At 43.1% G+C, this 18508-nt stretch overlaps 1 protein-coding gene across 4 annotated transcripts in view; it reads right to left on the bottom strand.

Annotated features, from left to right (window-relative positions):
• Positions 1 to 18508, bottom strand: part of UACA (uveal autoantigen with coiled-coil domains and ankyrin repeats) — a 51578-nt gene that overhangs the window by 6362 nt on the left and 26708 nt on the right. For all 4 annotated transcript variants that reach the window (XM_035130517.2, XM_035130515.2, XM_035130514.2 and 1 more), the window contains exons 2-15: positions 16444 to 16577; positions 12788 to 12876; positions 11869 to 11933; positions 10602 to 10659; positions 8818 to 8888; positions 8614 to 8720; positions 7360 to 7541; positions 6829 to 6869; positions 5767 to 5856; positions 3353 to 3460; positions 3094 to 3126; positions 2341 to 2439; positions 1725 to 1761; positions 690 to 742 (exon numbers count right to left, since the gene is read on the bottom strand). In XM_035130517.2, the coding sequence (XP_034986408.2) occupies positions 690 to 742; positions 1725 to 1761; positions 2341 to 2439; positions 3094 to 3126; positions 3353 to 3460; positions 5767 to 5856; positions 6829 to 6869; positions 7360 to 7541; positions 8614 to 8720; positions 8818 to 8888; positions 10602 to 10659; positions 11869 to 11933; positions 12788 to 12876; positions 16444 to 16577 (1167 nt within the window). The remainder of the gene's footprint in view (positions 1 to 689; positions 743 to 1724; positions 1762 to 2340; positions 2440 to 3093; positions 3127 to 3352; positions 3461 to 5766; positions 5857 to 6828; positions 6870 to 7359; positions 7542 to 8613; positions 8721 to 8817; positions 8889 to 10601; positions 10660 to 11868; positions 11934 to 12787; positions 12877 to 16443; positions 16578 to 18508) is intronic.

Genomic DNA, 18508 nt, shown 5'->3' on the forward strand with positions numbered 1-18508 from the left:
GGGAGTTGTAGTCCAAAAACAGCTGGAGACCCACGTTTGGGAAACACAGATGTACAGCTCAATGGCAGAGTACATGTGTCTTGTGTACGAAAGGCCCCAGGCCCATTCCCCAACATCTCCAGTTGAAAGGTAAGTAGATCTCAGGTAAGTGAGCTGCACAATGCCTCTGGGGAGTCACTGCCAGTTGACATTAGGGATACGGAGCAGACAGACAATAGGTTCATCCAGGAAGATCCTTAAGGGTCTCCTCTGCTCCATTAACACATTTTGACTGTGTAATGGATCTGTCACGGATCGCAGTAACTGAGTTACTAAGCTGAGGGCAGAAGCTCAATTTATCTTGCTAATGGGGCAATTGCAACAAGCCTCCCGCTTTCCGCTGATTCCCAGCCAAATAAGTGTGACATCCAAGTAATGGATGAGCCTGTTGTTCATTTCACTGGCTCTGCCAGAGGACAGTTGCTGGCCCACACCTTCCATTTCTGAGTAGAACACAGCAAAGCTCCTACAGGAGAAGGGACAGGGAGCAACTGGACACCACGATGGCACTTTGGAGCCCCAAGAGACGGCCCAGTGACTAGGTGCACCAATGGTATTTTAACATGCTCAACAGCATAGGAAAAGTAGCAACGCTGCAGATGGCCACATGGCATTCCCAAATGCACGAACGAGCCAACAAATAGAAGTACCTGTGGTTCTGCAGAATACGTGGAACCCTGCTTCAGCAGAACATCTTCTTTCCCTACAGAAAGACAAAATAAAGAACTCGTTCAATCTAATCTGACAAAGTACAAGTGTGCAATACAAATACAGCTCAATGGCGTAGTATATGTTTTAGAAGGTGGAACTCAGCCTGCACTATTGAAAGTTAAACAGACGGCTGCTTCCTGCAAGGCCCTGTAGCCAGGAGATGAGCAGCTGGGATGTCATAGAAAGCAGGGACACCCCCATTGCTGAGGGTAATGGGAACCGGGCCTCAGGGTAGCATCTATGGAAAGGGAATGGAGAGGCAAGAGAACCACAGAGGCTGCAGGACCACAGACCATACTATAAATCTCTGGTCTTGAAAGCACAAGATCTAAGACAAGGTGGGGGAGCTCTTTCAGCCCAAGGGTCACATTGGCAACCATCTGGGTGGGGCCAGAGGAAAAGCAGGTGGGCAACAGATGTAGCCGACTTTTGTACTGTCTGTTGGCTGCATTCCACCTGCACAAAAGTCAAGAGATTTACCCACTGACACACACATCCCTCTCCAACCCCAATCCAAACAAGCAAGAGGAATTGTCTCAGACCAAGGTCACTTCCCAGCCAGACAAAAGCACTTGAGGAGGGGGCAGAGCAGTGCCAGGGAGGGATGTGGCTTGGGTCAAAGAGGTGTGGCCAGGGGAGGGGGGTGGTCTAAGGAGAGCCTTGTGGGCGAGGCAGAGAGGCCTGGACAGCCACATTCGATCCCTAGGTCTGAGGTTCTCCGTTCCTGCTCTTATATTATCATTATTATTAAATTTATGAATGGGATATGTGTCCCAAGGTGATTTACACACAGGGCAGCTTACAACATTAACAGGTATGGTCAGTGAACTTTATAGCCCTGCTGTTTCCGTACGTCCCCAAATTACCCACTTTCACTTGACTGCCACAACTTCAGATAGAAGGGCACAAAAACCCCACAATGTTAGCGCTCGATTCCCTTTCTAAACGAGGTATCAAGGTACAGCAATACTCACTATTACCAAAACTGTTTCCAGGTGCCCCGTGGTCTCCCTGAAATCAAAACACACAGACTTCGGTTCAGAGAGATAACAGATTAACCATTCACAAGGGTTCGGGTTTTCAGAATGAAACTAGTTTTTCATAGTCTTAATCCACAGAGAACTTTCCTGAAATGAATATGATACTTAATACCTTCACAGAATAACAGAATTGTAGAGTTGGAAGGGATCCCGAGGGTCATCTAGTCCAAACCCGTGTAATGCAGAAATCTCAACTAAAGCATGCATGACTCATGGCCACCCAACCTCTCCTTAGAAAACAACCTTGCTCTATCTTCCACATGACAAACCTCCAGATATTTGAAGATAGGCAACATATCCCCTCCCTGTTTTCTCTTCTCCAGGCTAAACATACCCAGCTCCTTCAACCATTCCTAATAATGCTTAGTTTCCAAACCCTCAATGATCTTGGTCGCCCTCCTCTGCACACCTTCCAGAAGGGTCTGTGCAAGAGTGGACTGAGCCCTGTAGCTATGGCCTTGTCACCCAATAACACGGCTCCCAGTTCCTGCTAACTTAGTGGAGGGCTGCTTGAAACGGAGACTGGCTTCCCCACCAAAGGGCGACGTACCTCATAGAATCTCAGCTTTGACTTCAGAGCTTCAAGCATCCGTGAACTTTCTTCCTGCTGCTTCTCCTTTGCTGTTAGCCGCCTCCTGAGCTCATCTTTCTGAAAGTGAGCAGCAAATCAACATGGGACATACTGGTAATGTTTAAGCACGAAGAAATATAAATACGGAAATTGTGCAGGACAGAAACATGACACTTTCCAGCCTACCGTAGCTTACAGAAAAATAGGAAGCTGTTTTATATAGAGTAATATAGGAGAACCATTGGTCCATCTAGCTCAGTGCTGCCAACACTGACCAGCAGCAGCTGCTCTCCTGGATTTCAAGCAGGAGTCTCTCTCAACTCTACCTGGAAATGCTGTCAGAGGTGAACCTGGGACGTTCTGCATCCAAGACAGATGCTCTATCCCTGAGCTGCGGTCCTTCCCCTGTAGATCTCATCCATGCACAAAAGCACACCCTCCTTTCTGGATTCAGCCTGCAAGGTTGGCCCCCATGACAGGGTCACTTGACTCTTGCACTGTGCCTAAAGCATTGTGCCTAAAGTGGTGTGAGCAGATCTTATGGTGGGTGCAGTGGATGCCAAACACGTTATCAGAACTGACCCCAAAAGCAAAGTTTCCTTCCTTACTTTTCCATTTCAAATCAAATGTTCAGGTGCTGTTTAAGAGAGATGGAATAATTTTCTCCCTCAGGTTCAGATTTCTCAACAAATAAGTTTAGGGTGGGGAAAAAGAAAGATTTTTTTCCTTTACCTCGCTTTCGAGATCATCTGCAACCATTTGCTCCTGCAAAAAACAGAAACAGCCATTGGAATCGTATCTCGATTTATATTGTTATATAACATTATCAGCAGGAAACCTGGCCAACCTCGTTCAGTACCTCAGTCTGTAAAATGGGGATAAAGGCAAATAAATGCACCATAAACCCATGAGCGCACCAGCCCATAAAACGCACCAGATCACCCTAGAAGGGCCCTCTGAGCTGCTGTCATTGCAAACGGTGTTCCATTACCTCGTTCAGCTGCAGCTGCAGACCATTGATTCTGTCCAATAGAATCCGGTGCTCCTGCTGGATCTCCCTTAGCCTGCCTTTCAAGTCTTCATTCTCTCTTTCTAATTCCTTAAAACAGAGGACATTTTAAAATTGAGATCGGTTATCTCCTGCAGCATTAAAGCAACTGACGGATAAAATTAGAGAAACGGAGCAATTCCTATTTTAATGCACACCTCCCAAATTCACACACTCCCAAACCACTATGCTAACCAAAAACACAGCTATCCTCCGAAATGCACGCTTCTCTGCATTCTGTGGCACAAGTTTACTTGCAAGATCACCTTACTCCATATAAACTCACTCAAACACTTTGATCTGCAGAACCAGCACTGTTACAGGTGCCACCCGTTCTGCATTTTTAAGAACTCAATCTTTAAGTGTGGCAGCACCCACATGTTGGACCTCCCTGCCTATTGACATCAGCTATGTACCTTCACTGTACTCTTTGCAGTGCCTGCTAAAAGCATTTATACACAAGGCCAGGTGTTTAGAAAGCTGGTGCAACTTTGTCTGTTTTTAGTCTATTGTTATTTTAACTTTCTGAAAGTCTTAATTTTTTCTTAATTCTTATTGACAATTTTATTGATTTAGCTTTTTTACAAACCACTTTTGAGTTTTTTCTTTTTACAATCAAGTGGTGCATTATTTTTTAAAGAAAGAAAGAAAAGTCTCCAGTCGATCAGTGCATACAGAAAAGTGCATATTAGGGAAAACAACTTACAAAGATGCTTTATATTAAGGTGAATTGTTTGCAAAGATCTGTATATTAAGAGAAACACGCATGAACTCTCACGCAGACTTTTAAAAAATTAATAAACTAATGTGGAAAATGGGGCAAACTGAACAAGACAACTGCTACTGGTGGATTTGTCCGCCCCTAGATATGACAAATCAAAGTAAATCCTAACAACTACCACTAGTGGGCACCCTTCCTAAATATGGCAGGTGGCCAGTAACAGCCCTCTTTCCTTATCCATATACTTAAGAGGCCATCAGCACTTCAAACTGCTGCTTATCTCCAGCCTGTCAACAGCTGAAAAACCAGCTCTTAGAGATGCTTAAAGTGTTTTTCCTCCGACTTGGATATGCCAGCTCAGCCCACACACCACAGACAGATCTGCTTAGCTCAAAAGCAGGCAGCATTTCTTACACCCAGACAAAAAAGGGGGGAAAGCTATCATGGTAACCAGTAATGGACCATCCCAAGCATGCCTTCATATTTCATAGTACTAGAAAAATGCAACCTGTGCTGCTGGCAAAAGTAGTAGTACAACTCATGCAACGCGTAGGCGTAAAATATTCACACAATTACTACCAAAATGATATACATTGTTTATCGATCTTGTGAGAAAAAGACAAAACCTAACACAATGCCACAGAAACTACCCAAACTAAAATGAACTTATAACATCTGGTTTCACTAGGTTTTTCAAGTGCTTGGCTCTGTTTTTTTGTTTTCTTTGTATTTTTACGTAAGTTCATGCAGATTCCAACAAAATGTAAGTTTGACGTTGTTCACAATGACCGAGGGATGCTGATGAAGTTGTAGACACGGTGCTGGTGTTCTGCACCTGTTTCGCCCTGGCACTCCAAGTAATTACGAGACCGCTATACATCCCCGTTGGGGCCTGTTTACTGGGGCTTGCAGATAGCACACTCCCTTGGTAATTTCGGGCTTTTTCAGTGATCTATTCTTGATAAATTGAGGATACAATTTCTTGGCTTAGGTTTGAGAGACTGATTTGCTCAGCCCATAATTTGCTTAGCCCAAGTTTTTGTATATCATTTTGGTAATAATTGTGTTAATATTTTTTGCCTACGTGTTGCATGAGTTGTACTACCTCATATTTCATAGAGCAACCTTCCCAAACCTAATGCCCACTAGATATTTTGGACAGTAATTCCCATCATCCCTGGCTGTGCTGGCTCAGGCTGATGGGAGTTGTAGTCCAAAACATCTGGAGGGAACCAGGCTGGGGAAGGTTGGACTAGTGCCACCCAGTTAAAGGTACAAACAACATGAGAAGGGTAGAAGATGCAAGACAGCACCAAAATGGGTCCTCATACAGATCTCACTTAATTTTCTCCAAGCAAGCATTTGTACTATGCTAACAAGAACCTAAACAGCCATGTTTTGCTCAGAGAAGACCCACTGAAATGGACCTAAGCTAGCCATCGCTATAGATTTCAATGGGTCTGCTCTGCACAGCTCTTTTACATTTACTGGTTCCTATCACCCATTTAACTTTTGTGCCACACCTCTGCAACTTTGAAAAGAACCTGAAAAGCTGGAATCCCACACTTCTTTCAGCGTTTTCTAAAACCTGCTCGCTTGAGAGCATCCCACACAAAGCCCAAATCTCTCCCTTCACCTGTACATTCCAGTGTTCCTTCTGATGCGTCTTGAAGCTCATGTCCTCTAAGGTATTTGGTTGACTCCATTTTGGCAGCATGTTGGTCACCTGTTGTGCAGCATTGAAACACAGAATTGTCAGAGGAAGTAAGAGATGCGTACGAACCGTGCTAGCAAAAGCAGCAGCAGTGTAAGAGATCCATCAGTCACATTCATCTCAGAAAGCTATTGAGTCATGGAGGCAAACAGCAGCCCAGAAGTTGGCAAAGTTGGCAGGCCCTGCTGATTTTGAGCAGGCTTACAAACATACCCAGAGCCTTACATCTTCTCCTGAGGCCCTGCTCCAGGTCCTGCCTCTGAAGGAGGCTCAGAGGGTGAGGACAAAGGAGAGGGCCTTTTCAGTTGTGGCTCCCCATCTGTGGAACGCTCTCCTCAGCAAGGTCTGCCTGCCACCTTCATTGACATCTTTTCAGCACCAAGTAAAGACTTATCTTCTTCCCCAGGCTTTTAATGGACTAAGATGAAGTTGTTTTGCTACTCGTGTGCTGCCAAAGCTTTCTCTGGCTGTTATAGGGATTGTTTTGTGCTGTTTTCATGGTGTAATACCGTGTTTCTCATATTATAAGACACGTCTTATATTTATTTTTTCCTCAAAAAAACACACTATGGCTTATTTTCAGGGGGTGTCTTATTTTTTTCCTCCTCCTCCTGCCGTGGCCGGCATTGCTGCTGCGCCTATCACTATGTCTTCTTTTCGGGGTATGGCTTATATTCCTTGAATGCTTAAAAATCCTGCTATGGCTTATTTTATGGGTATGTCTTAAAATATGAGAAACAGGGTATATTCATATTTATCCTTTAATTGTGCTGTAAGTCACTTGGAGACCTTCCGGTAACAAGCAACTAACAAGTGTAATAAATAATATTATTACAATTAGCATCATTAAGGATGGATGAGAGGTCAATAAGGCAAGACTTTTCCTAGAAAGCAGAAACTCCCCCTGAATAAATATTAAGTAAGCAGGACCTATCTTGGTTATGAACTCGTAAGAACATATATGAAAACATGCAGAATCCTCACCTTGTGAAGAGGCTGTCCTTTCTTCATGACTTCGTAACTTGCTAAAAAAAAAAAAGGAATCATTTGTTTTCTGTTTAGAAATTCCACGCAGAAGATTAAACAAAATGCAACACTCTTTCCAAGGGAGTCCGTTCCACTGTCAAATGGCTCTTACCATCAGAAAATTCTTCCTAATGTTTGGTCAGAATCTGCTTTCTTGTAATTTCAATCCATTGGTTCAGGCCCTATCCTTCAGAGCAGCAAAAACAAGTTTGCTCCATCCTCCTCCATGTGACAGGCTTTCAGATATTTCAAGATAGCTACCATATCATATCACAGTACATTCCCCAACAATGGGTAGCAATCAAGTGTAGACTGTCACAAAGAGAGGTCCCAAAGGCCAGTCTCCAGCCTATCACAAATAAAAACTGTCCACTCCTGGCTTATCAGCAACTTCTCATGCCCCAAACTGGAACCAGACATGCGTAGAGGTAAATATTCCACATTTCTTTTTAACCACCCGCTCCTCAACTCCAAGGAAAGGTAACGTACCTTTGTTGGACTCCTCCATGGCAGCCTTTATCAGAGCCAAGATTTCAACGCTATCACCAATCCTTGCATAGTAAGAGCAGTCATGGCCAAGGGCATCCACCAAAGTGACGTCCGCACCATTTTTGAGCAAAACTTCCACAGCATCCTTGCAGCCATATTCACAGCCTAACATCAGAGATGTCCTGAGGATGGAAGAAGAAGAAGTCACATGGGAACATCAGGCGTTTTGTGGAGATGGCATGCAATGGGCTCCGTGGAACAATCACTATGCTTTTTCTTTTCATCCGCTTGCATTAATATCCCCAACTCTGCAAAACTGCGGGCAACGGGGCTCCCAATATGCAAACAGGTGCAATAAAACAGTTCGCACAACAAACCAGGTGTGTGGTAATGTGTAGTCAGTGTGGCATAATGGTTGGAGACCAGAGTTCAAATCCCCACTCAGTCACAAAGCTCACTGGGTGGCCTTGGGCCAGAAGCCATCTCTTAGCCTAACCTACCTCACTGGGTTGTTGTGAGAATTAAATGGGGAGGTGGTGAACCATGTACACCACCTCGAGCTCCTTGGAAGAAAAGGTGGTATATTCATGTAATAAACAGCAGTACAAGTCTGGAGGATGAAAAATGCATCTGAAAAATTTCCATCAACTCAAAAACTCTCTCACATTCCATTGGTCTAACACGCCTACGGTAGATCATCCCACAAATGATCACAATGAGATTTTTCTTTTCTTCTTTTTCATAACACGTTTGAGACTTGAGATGCTTTTTTTTCTGCTATCTGCTATTTATTTACCAGTGGCTCGTTGACAGAGATATCCTTGTTTAAGCAGCTGTAGTTTGAACAAACCACCATTTGCTACATTGAACCACAACGATAAACTATGGTTTGTTCCTAACCAGGAATGGAACCTTTAAACCTCCTCCCTCTTGGCCACAGAGGGATGCGGGGAGAGCACAGAAGCCCAAGATTCACCCAGGCTCATGTAAGTATTAATAAACCATGGTTTGCTGTTACATCTGAACCAGGCCAGAATGTAGCCAAGTAATCTGTCAACTACCAAACAGATGTCGCTGTATTAGTAAAGAAATAAACGAAGCAGTCAGAATTTTGCTATCTTTGAAGAAATTCCACCACTTCGGATCAACACACTCCAAGCTTGTGTCCAACAGCTTCATGGTTTGAATCCCCAGAGAGTGTTCTTTGGAAAGCATACAGACACATCACCCACAGGGGCTAAATGCATGCATTACCTGTTCTGTTTGTCTCTTGCATTGACATCAGCGCCCCTGTCGAGCAGAAGTTGACATATGGATGGACGGCACATCTGAGTGGCCAGCACCAGAGGCGTCCTCCCATCCTAGAGAGAAGGGGCAGGAAAACATTACAAAGGAAGGGTAAAATGAACTAGACCAATCCTGGGGAAGGACCCTGAAAGGGGCCTGCATGAGACTTACTGCATCTCTGGCATTCACCAAGGCTCCATGGTCACACAGTAACTGGATGCTGGATGAACAATCTGACATCGCTTTGGGAGACAGAAGGACATCACATCGTTAGTAAATGGGTCACTTTGCTACCAGTGGGCTGTTTATACATTTTCAGATTTCTATGAATAGCTGCGCCTTTAAGATCTAGAAGCCACAAATATGTATGAATGAGCCCACCTCCTGTTGACACCTCCAACATTTGTTGTCATTTCCTTTATATATTTTCGCCAGTTTCGCCGGGGTCAGATGCCACCTATATTGCATTTTTAGGACATTTTCTTTTAAATCATAATTTGGGGTAAAATTTATATCTTTAATCCATAATTTTTCCCATTTTTCGACCAAAAACATATTTGGTGGAGTTGTAAATTAATCAAGAAATATTGGGGAAATATCTATACAGAGCTAAAGAAAATGTTGAAATACTCCTTTAAAAAAAATTCTGAAATGTTTCTGTTGGGAATACTAAGCGAGGAGATCAGGGAAGGCGATACGTGTTTTTTTATGTATGCAACCACAACCGCTAGCCTCCTCATAGCAAAAAGCTGGAAAAGTGTACAAATTCCAAAGATAGAGGATTGGCGAATTAAGCTAATAAGATATCAGAATATGGCAAGGAAAATAGGAGAAGCTAAAGGGCTATCCGAAAATAAAGTCAATAAAGATTGGGGGAAATGTGATAATTATAAGAAAAAATTTGTGGAAAACGCCAGCCTCTTAGCAGATAGGTGAAGGGTTCAAGTAATATAAAAATCAAGATATAAGATATCTCAAAAGGTATAAAAAAAATGGGGGGGGGAATTCATTTCGAATTGAGAATAGGCTGGAAGTCACACGGGGGGGTATAGGGTGAAGGGTGATAGGGAATTATTTATTTTGTTTTGAATATCAGTTTTTTCTTTTTCTCGTATTTTGTTAAACAATTATTATTTATATTATTATTTGTTATATATTATTATTTATATATTATGATTATAATTTATGTATTATTATTACTTGTATATTTGTTTATTATTATTATGTTTTGTAAGCTTGTTGTGTTCTATTTCTCTATCTTTTCCCCCCTTTCTTTTTCTCTTTTGTTGTTGTATTTTCAAAAATCTCAATAAAAGAAGAAAGAAAAAAGAAAAAGAAAAAAAGATCTAGAAGTCACAACTGTTCTAACGACAAATGTCCAATCAGGGAACAGCACTTTCAAGAGCCAATATGGCAGTACTGTATCTTCCATGCTTTACTCATTGCACCTGAACTCCAGCCCTGCAAGAAAAGCCTGTGTGCTGTTAGTGGCTCACCTACCCAACTACACCTTTATCAGTTGCCTGAGGCGCAGAGATAGTGTGGAAGAGAACCTGGCCTCTCCCTAAAAGCTTCTCCTAACTGGTGGTCTGGAAGAGGAAGATCAATCACTGGGGGGTAATTGGATTGTTTTTGTTTTATCATGCATTTTGTGTTCTCATTTTGAATTTTTATGTTGGGAACAACTCTATGATCTTTGGACAAAGGGCAGTATACAAATTTAATAAATAAATATTGAAATAATAAGTTTGCAGCCAGCCCTTCCCAATCTGGGGGGTGTCCAAAGGTGTGCGTCATATGATGCTGGAGCTGATGGGAGTCATAGTCTAAAACATCGAGACAACAAATTGGGAGAGGCTATCCCAGCCACATATGGAAAATGAGCAGCTATTCATATGCCTTGCCAAACACAAGGCGTTAGGAGAAATTGCTCCAAAGGAAGGACACTCCCTTACCTGCATCGTGAAGAGCAGTGCGACCCTGAAGATCCACATTTTCTGTAGGGCAGTTGTACTATGGGAACAGCAAAACACATTTCACCAATACTGTTATTACTATTAATTATTATAATTGTTCTTGCTGTTAAATTTATTACTTGCCCTTCACCAGCAGGCCACAGGGCAGGTTACAACCATTTAAAATTCAGCTTTAAAAACAGCAAAAACAAATCACTGTCACAAGAATATGGAATAGGCCTGTAATTTATTTATTCTAACATTTATGGTTAAGGATTCCTAACAGTGGCAGCTCTCTCATGATGGGAATATTTCAAGAAACATTTAAATAAGATTCAGTTCCAGAATGTTAAACAAGCTGTTCAGCTTTGCAAATCTATTATTATTATTATTAATTTATTAAGTTGTTTTTTAAAAACAAAAATTACTCAAAGTGACTTACAACAATAAGTAAATCACACATGCATTAAAACCAGCATAAAACAAAATTGGGGGGATCTAAAATGCATTCATATTTTTAAAATAAAACATCCCATCTACTGAAAGAGGCTAAAGATAATTAAAAGGAGTCAGAACATATAGTGGCTGTGCTGTGCTGTAGATATCATACCTAACCTAATAATCTGGGAGGCATAACAAAGGAAGCTTCCTTATATAGAGTCAGACCTTGATCCACCCAGCACAGTATTGCCTACACCAGCTTTCTTCAACTAGCTGCCCTTCTGATGCTTAGGATTCCCATCATTGCTAGTAACAGGCTGGAGCTGATGGGAGAGACAATGCAAGAACATCTGGCTTTGGGAGCCTAGCCTACACTGACTGGGAGCAGTTCTCCAGAGTTTCAGAAAGCAGCCTTTTCCCAGGAGATGCTGGGTAATGAACGTGGGAGCTTCAGTATGCTGTGAGCTATGGATCCTTCCCCATAAATCTTTATGAAACAGAAAGCTTCATACACACAGAGGAATTACCTGCTTATATCTATCCTAGCACAAAGACTCTCAGTTTTCTGCTTGTTTCTTCAGATTTCTTCAACATCCCAATTTGAAAATAACAAGGTTCAGGGTGATTAAAACCTTATTAGATTTTTGGCCATTCCTGCACCAACATTTGGGTTAAGGTGTCCAAACAGTGGCAGCTATCACGTGATGGGAATAGTTCAAGAGACGACACAGAGAGAAAGGGGAAAGTTTTGCTGTCATGGTTTCTCCTCACCCCCTACCCTGCCTTTTACATGCAACACTTAAACAACTTGTCAAACATACAGTACCTGCAACAATTTTTGCAGACAGAGTGCATGCCCATATTTCGCAGCAAGGTGCAGACCGTTCCTTCCTAGAGAGGTCAAAGTGACAAGGAAATGCAGAACGGAATCATGAAAGACATGCCAGAGTATTCATTCAATGTCTAACACAGACCCATACACACAGAGATGGGTTGTGTGCTGCACATAGCTTGAGTTAAAATACTGACCATGATGTAATTACTGTTATTTTATACAGGTGAAACTCGGAAAATTAGAATATTGTCGAAAAGTGCATTTATTTCAGTAATGCAACTTATTATTATTTTATTTTTACAAATGCTTTCTTTTGGAAATTCCACAGTAATAAAACAAATAGTTACAATAATACAAAAATAAACATCGCTATTACATTTCATTGATTACATTCCATTTATAATTGACCCGCCTAACGACAAATAATTACAATTACAACAAATAAAGGCTTGACATATCTTGCTTTGCATGTCATGCATCTATCTCATATATTGGTTTCACCTTTTAAGTTGCATTACTGAAATAAATGCACTTTTTGACGATATTCTTATTTTCCGAGTTTCACCTGTACATCAATTCACCAGGGATGGAAAGACAATGGATTATTTTAAGTCAATCTACCTTGAAGAGTGACCCAGTTTATACCCTTCCATGATGTCTCAATTTCCCCATGGCTGCCAACAGCAAACCCTCACCACAACCCCAGAGATGTAATCAGCAAAAAGGTGGCTGGGAACCCAACAGGGACACTGATACACATCTAAGAAGCTAGTTTACAACAACCCCTTTCCATATTCACTCAGCAGGTTTGAGCAATACATGAAAACATTTGGCCAACATCTTCTACAATCTCTCTTTGGGAAGATCTTATCAGAGAGACAACCCTCTTATTTTAAACAAGGACTCATACCTGCTGCATCAGTAGCTACAATGTCAACCCCATGTACAAGAATGGCATTCAGACAATCAAGATTCCCTTTGGCAGCTACAACATGGAACCTAAACAAAGTAAAACAGGGAAATGTCTGTATAATGTTTATAAAAAATAATAATAATTTTTTATTTATATCCCACCCTTCCCGGTTCAGAAACCTGGGCTCAGGGCGGCTAACAACAAATTTAAAACACATAAAAGCAGCATAAAATACAGTATAAAAGCATGAATAACAATAAAAATCAGAAATCAATTTGGGGGAAATCCATCCAATGAACATTAGATAGTCACCAGGGCTAGCTCCTAAATTAGACCTACTTGGGCCTGCGAGGAGGCCAGGGGAGAATTAGCTGTGGGGTCCCAGAGCGCATAATCTTCATAAAAAGGGGCGGGGGGAGAGAAGGGAAATAAAAGATCAGGCTGAGTTCAAATTAAAGGCCAGGCGGAATAGCTCTGTCTTACAGGTCCGGCGGAAGGAGATTAAATCCTGTAGGGCCCTAGTCTCATGGGACAGAGCATTCTACCAGGTCGGAGCCATCACTGAAAAGGTCCTGGCCTTGGTGGAGGATAGTCTGACTTCCTAGGGGACCTCTAAACTATGGTTATTCATGGACCTTAAGGTCCTCTGCAGGGCATACCAGGAGAGGCGGTCCTGTAAATATGAGGGCCCTAAACCACAAAGGGCTTTAAAGGTCAAAACCGGCACCTTGAACCTGACCCTATACTCCACCGGGAGCCTGTGCAGCTGGTTTACATATACAAAGTTACAATTAAAATCTTGAAGTGCAATCCAACACAATAAAAATACAAAAGCAGCACATAAAAACACCTCCAGCAGAGAATAAAAAGAAATACAACAAATAGGCAGCTGGGATAGCTCAGTCTGGAGAGCATGAGACTCTTAATCTCAGGGTTGTGGTTCAAACCCCATGTTGAGCCAAAGATTCTTGCACTGCATTTACTCTTAGCCTAACCTGCCTCACAGGGGTGTTATGAGGATAAAATGTGGAAGAAGAGAATTATGTATACCACCTTCACCTCACTGGAGGAAAGGTGGGATGCAAATGTAATAAATTATTATTATTATTATTATTATTATTATTATTATTATCATCATCACCACCACCACCACCACCACAGCTATCTATCTATCTATTTCCCACCCTTCATCCTATGATCCCAGGGAGCTTACAACATTAAAACACAACTATAAATATAAATGGGATAAGTAAATGTGAGCTGAAAAGTCTCTTAGAGCCCTCGGGATCTAATAGCTTCTGGGGGGTCAACCAATTTAATAGGCCACCACACCCTTATAAAGAAGCAAGAGGAGGCTGACAGAAATTTAAACCTCAACAGGAAATAGCCTTACCATGGCAAAAAGCCTTCTTTAAAAAAACACACACACCCCTACCCCACTTTCAGACCTCCCATTCTCCTCCTGCCTCACAGAGAAAACCAAACCAAGCGTCTCCTGCTATGTTCCGTGGGCCAATAATGTGCTGGGGCCATAAAGTCCTGAACAGCTCTGAATCTGGCGGCACCAGAAGGACACTCATCCAAGGGGTTTCTGGATGTCTTGTGCAGTGCAATCCTACACATGTCTAGTCTGAATTAGGACCTTTTGGGATTTAATGGGATTTACTCCTGGGACACGGGTGGCGCTGTGGGTTAAACCGCAGAGCCTAGGGCTTGCCGATCAGAAGGTCGGCAGTTTGAATCCCTGCGACAGGGTGAGCTCCCATTGCTCAGTCCCAGCTCCTGCCAACCTAGCAGTTTGAAAGCATGTCAAAGTGCAAGTAGATAAATAGGTACCACTACAGCGGGAAGGTAAACGGCGTTTCCATGCGCTGCTCTGGTTCGCCAGCTTTGTCATGCTGGCCACATGATCCGGAAGCTGTACGCCGGCTCCCTCGGCCAATAAAGCAAGATGAGCGCCACAACCCCAGAGTCGTTCGTGACTGGACCTAATGGTCAGGGGTCCCTTTACCTTTACCTTTTACTCCCGGGTTAAGCAAGTAAAGAACTGCAGTTCAAATCTTCCAACAGGAGAACAATCTTTTAGAACAAGCCTTCTAAAATCTTTACTCCAATTTGTATCTGGGATTTGAATTGGTTTTATGTATGTACTGTTGTTGTTTTGAATTGTTTTTGAATTTATAATTGGGTGATTTCTAAACTGTTCTTTTTATTTTTGCAATTTCTTTAACTTTTATAATATACACAACTGTTGTATATATGTTATATTGTAAACTGCTTTGGGATGCCACACAGAAAGCAAGAAGAAGAAGAAGAAGAAGAAGAAGAAGAAGAAGAAGAAGAAGAAGAAGAAGAAGAAGAAGAAGAAGAAGAAGAAGAAGAAGAAGAAGAAGAAGAATGGAAAGGCAATCTTTGAGCAGCCAGATAGAATGTAGGTTAACCCTGGATTTCTGTTTTTCAGTCTGCTGAGAATGCACAAACTCAGAGATTTATCTAATTCTCAGCAACCTTTACAACAGCCCTGTGAAGCCAGCCATTGTTATCTCCATATTAGAATAAAGGGGCTAAGGTGCTGGCTTGCTCAACACCAACTAGTGAGCTCATGGCTAGGCTGAGAAGCCACACCTCTGGATGTTGGTCCCAGATAATGAGAAGCTGTGCCTGAATGCCTCTGACCTCTGGCTTTCATCTTGGAAACTCTTGGGGGTATGCAGGCTGTGACCTACAACCACCCAGACAGAGTCACTCACCACAAAGCATCCAAAACAAAGCTCACAGAATAACCCTAGCATTAAATGTCCTCACCGCTTACCATTTAAGACAGAAAACAGCTTTGTGCAGTAACTTGAGACTGCCATTCAAAACTTCTCCGGATTGGCTACTGAGAAGCTTCTGAAGTTACCACAAATATCTCCCCTTTTATTATGTGCGCACACAGGAGTTCAGAGAGAGAAACAAAAAGGGAGCCGGGGGTGGGACAGGCACCACACAAGTAATACAAACCGCATGGGAAAGACCCAGGCCTTTTAGTCTTGTCCGGAGCAACTTTGGAACCAAACCACAAACACACCCTGCAACCTAGACAGATTTTTTTGAATCAACCAGGCAGAGACCACCCAATTACTTGCTTCTGGATCAGCTGCCTGTTACTGTGTCAAGGAAAACAATTCATCTCAGGAAGCTTTCATAGTGCCTTCCAGTTGCTGTTGGACTACAGCTCCCATCAGCCCCAGCCAGCATGGCCCAAGGTTGGGGGTGGCCAGAGCTGTAGTCCAGTAACATCTGGAGGGCCCCCAGGTTTCCCCTCCACTAAACCACATGTTTACACAGTTCAGCATGACATCCAAACATGCCCTGTATGTGTGGAAGCATAAAATGCTCTTCCGCAGGATGCAGGTCCCAACAGCTTTCTGTTTATTTAAAACATTTCTATGGCACCTTTCCAAGGCTCAGGGAGGCTTACAGGAAATAAGCACAAGGCAGATAAGAGCCAACAGAAACAACAGTGCCCCTCTCAAAAATTTGGAAGGGGCCAGGAAGATCAAAGGCAAAAAAGGCACATCTAAGCAGCCCTCCTCCCAGGGGTGGGTGGGCTACAAACTTGGTGGGAGGTGGGAAGAGCAGCTGAGGTCAAAACTCCGACTTCTACTCACGCAGATCTTCCTTCCACATCGAGTTTGGTGGGGTTTACGCCCTTCTTGGCAAGGACAGACGAGATCTTCTCCACGTCACCCCGTTCAGCAGCTTTCATCAAGCGATCATCGTACTTGTTCCAGTCTGCAGTCAACTGTTCAAAGAATGCAGGAGAAATGTTTTCAGTGTACAGTGGTGCAAATCCCTCAGAAATACGAGGAAAAGTGCCTGTTTCCCATGGAGGATAAAGTGCGGGAGGGGGGACAAGTGTTATTCATCTGCCATCCATGTAGCTGGAAGGGAAAATCCCTTAAGAAACGGAAGCCAAGGAAAGCTGCTTCTGGGCTTTAACAAAACAAAAAACTGAAGGAGCTTGGTTTCACATATTATTGTGTCAGTTTAATACGGGAAGTACTTAAGAAAAATCTAAACACTGAGAAAACCATGAAGGATTCATGCCTTTTGCGTCCCACTATTTACTGGCATGCAATGTTATTCTCAAGAAATAAGATAATAGGATATTTGCAGCACCTTTCTGCAGTTCAATTCATATTTGAATGTGCTTAGAGATGCAGAAGGTCTCAGCTCAATGGGCAGCTTCACTTAGACAACAATCAGAGGAATGGGTTACTTTAAACACAATCAGGCTTGGTGTGGGGAGTGTTTTGGCTTTTTTGAGCCTAATTGCTAGAGGGGAGAGATGACCTTCTTGCAGACTTCAGCTGGGGTGGCAAAGTTAGCCCTCCAGCCAACCACCCTCACTGCATTCTCTCCAGAAAGATCACCTCTCCTGCAACACAGTTAGCCTTCAACAAGGCTTTTTTTTTAAACTGAATTTTACATAGCACACACACCAAGGCAGCGGTGGTGCAGTGGTTAATGCTGGACTAGGACCTGGGAGATGGGGGTTCAAATCTGTACTCAGCCTTGAAGCTTGCTGGGTGTCCTTGGGCCAGTCACTCACTCTCAGCCTAGCCTACCTCACAGGGTTGCTGTGGGGATTGAACAAGTAGGGGGAAAACCACGTAAGTCACCTTGAGTTCCAGGGGCAAAAAAGGTGGGATATAAATGCAAAAAAATAAACAAACATCCCAGTTACTGTACAACTAATTCTATACATACACACATGCACACACACTTAAAACTCTCTCATGCAATAAATAGGTTTTTTCCAAGCCTAATTCTGGTGCAGAGGAAGTTTTCAGAAGAAGGGTCACAGCTGGGGAGAAGACAGTCAACCATAGCTGCCAAGTTATCCCTTTTTTTAAGGGATTTTCCCTTATGCTGAATAGGCTTCCTCGCGAGAAAAGGGAAAACTTGGCAGCTATGCAGTCAACCCTTCCCAGCTGCAACCCACTTTGAAAATGCTCACCACCAAATTCTATTGCTTCTAAGGGCGGAGTGTGTGTGGGTGTGGTGTGGGTGTGGAGAGAGGCGGTAAGGAAGGAGATTTGCAGGTGGTGTGGGGAGGGCCCAGGGCCTTCATTGCACCCAGCCTGAGGGCTGGCAATTCACCATCCCTGGCATAGAAGCTGATAGGAAAAGCATCTTCCTGCCCAAGATTGTGGAGAGTCGCTGCCTGCCACAGCTGACAATGTGCTAGGTCAGAGCTGAGGATGATCTGTGGCCCTTCAGTTAGTTGCTGGAGTCATGAGGGTTGTTGGGGGGATTTAATGAGGAGAACTACTATGTACAGTCATACCTCGGTTTAAGTACGCTTCGGTTTGAATACTTTCAGTTTAAGTACTCCGCAGACCCGTCTGGAACAGATTAATCCACTTTCCATTACTTTCAATGGGAAAGTACGCTTCAGGTTAAGTACAGACTTCCGGAACCAATTGTGTACTTAAACCGAGGTACCACTGTATACTGTTAGGATCGTCCTACTCTCGTGTAAGATCCTGGCAGAGACACATGCCCGACTGGCATGTTCTCTCCCTCCTGGTCGATCGTTTGGGAGCTTCAAAAGCTTTCTTCTGCCCAAACATCACAGTGACTGATGCCAACAGACATCAGCACACTCAGAGATCTGCAGTGTTCGCAGCTCGTGTAACAGACCTCAGCAACTCAGCATTTGGCTAATCT

Source organism: Zootoca vivipara, chromosome 14 (assembly GCF_963506605.1).
Source record: "Zootoca vivipara chromosome 14, rZooViv1.1, whole genome shotgun sequence".
Classification (NCBI taxonomy): domain Eukaryota; kingdom Metazoa; phylum Chordata; class Lepidosauria; order Squamata; family Lacertidae; genus Zootoca; species Zootoca vivipara.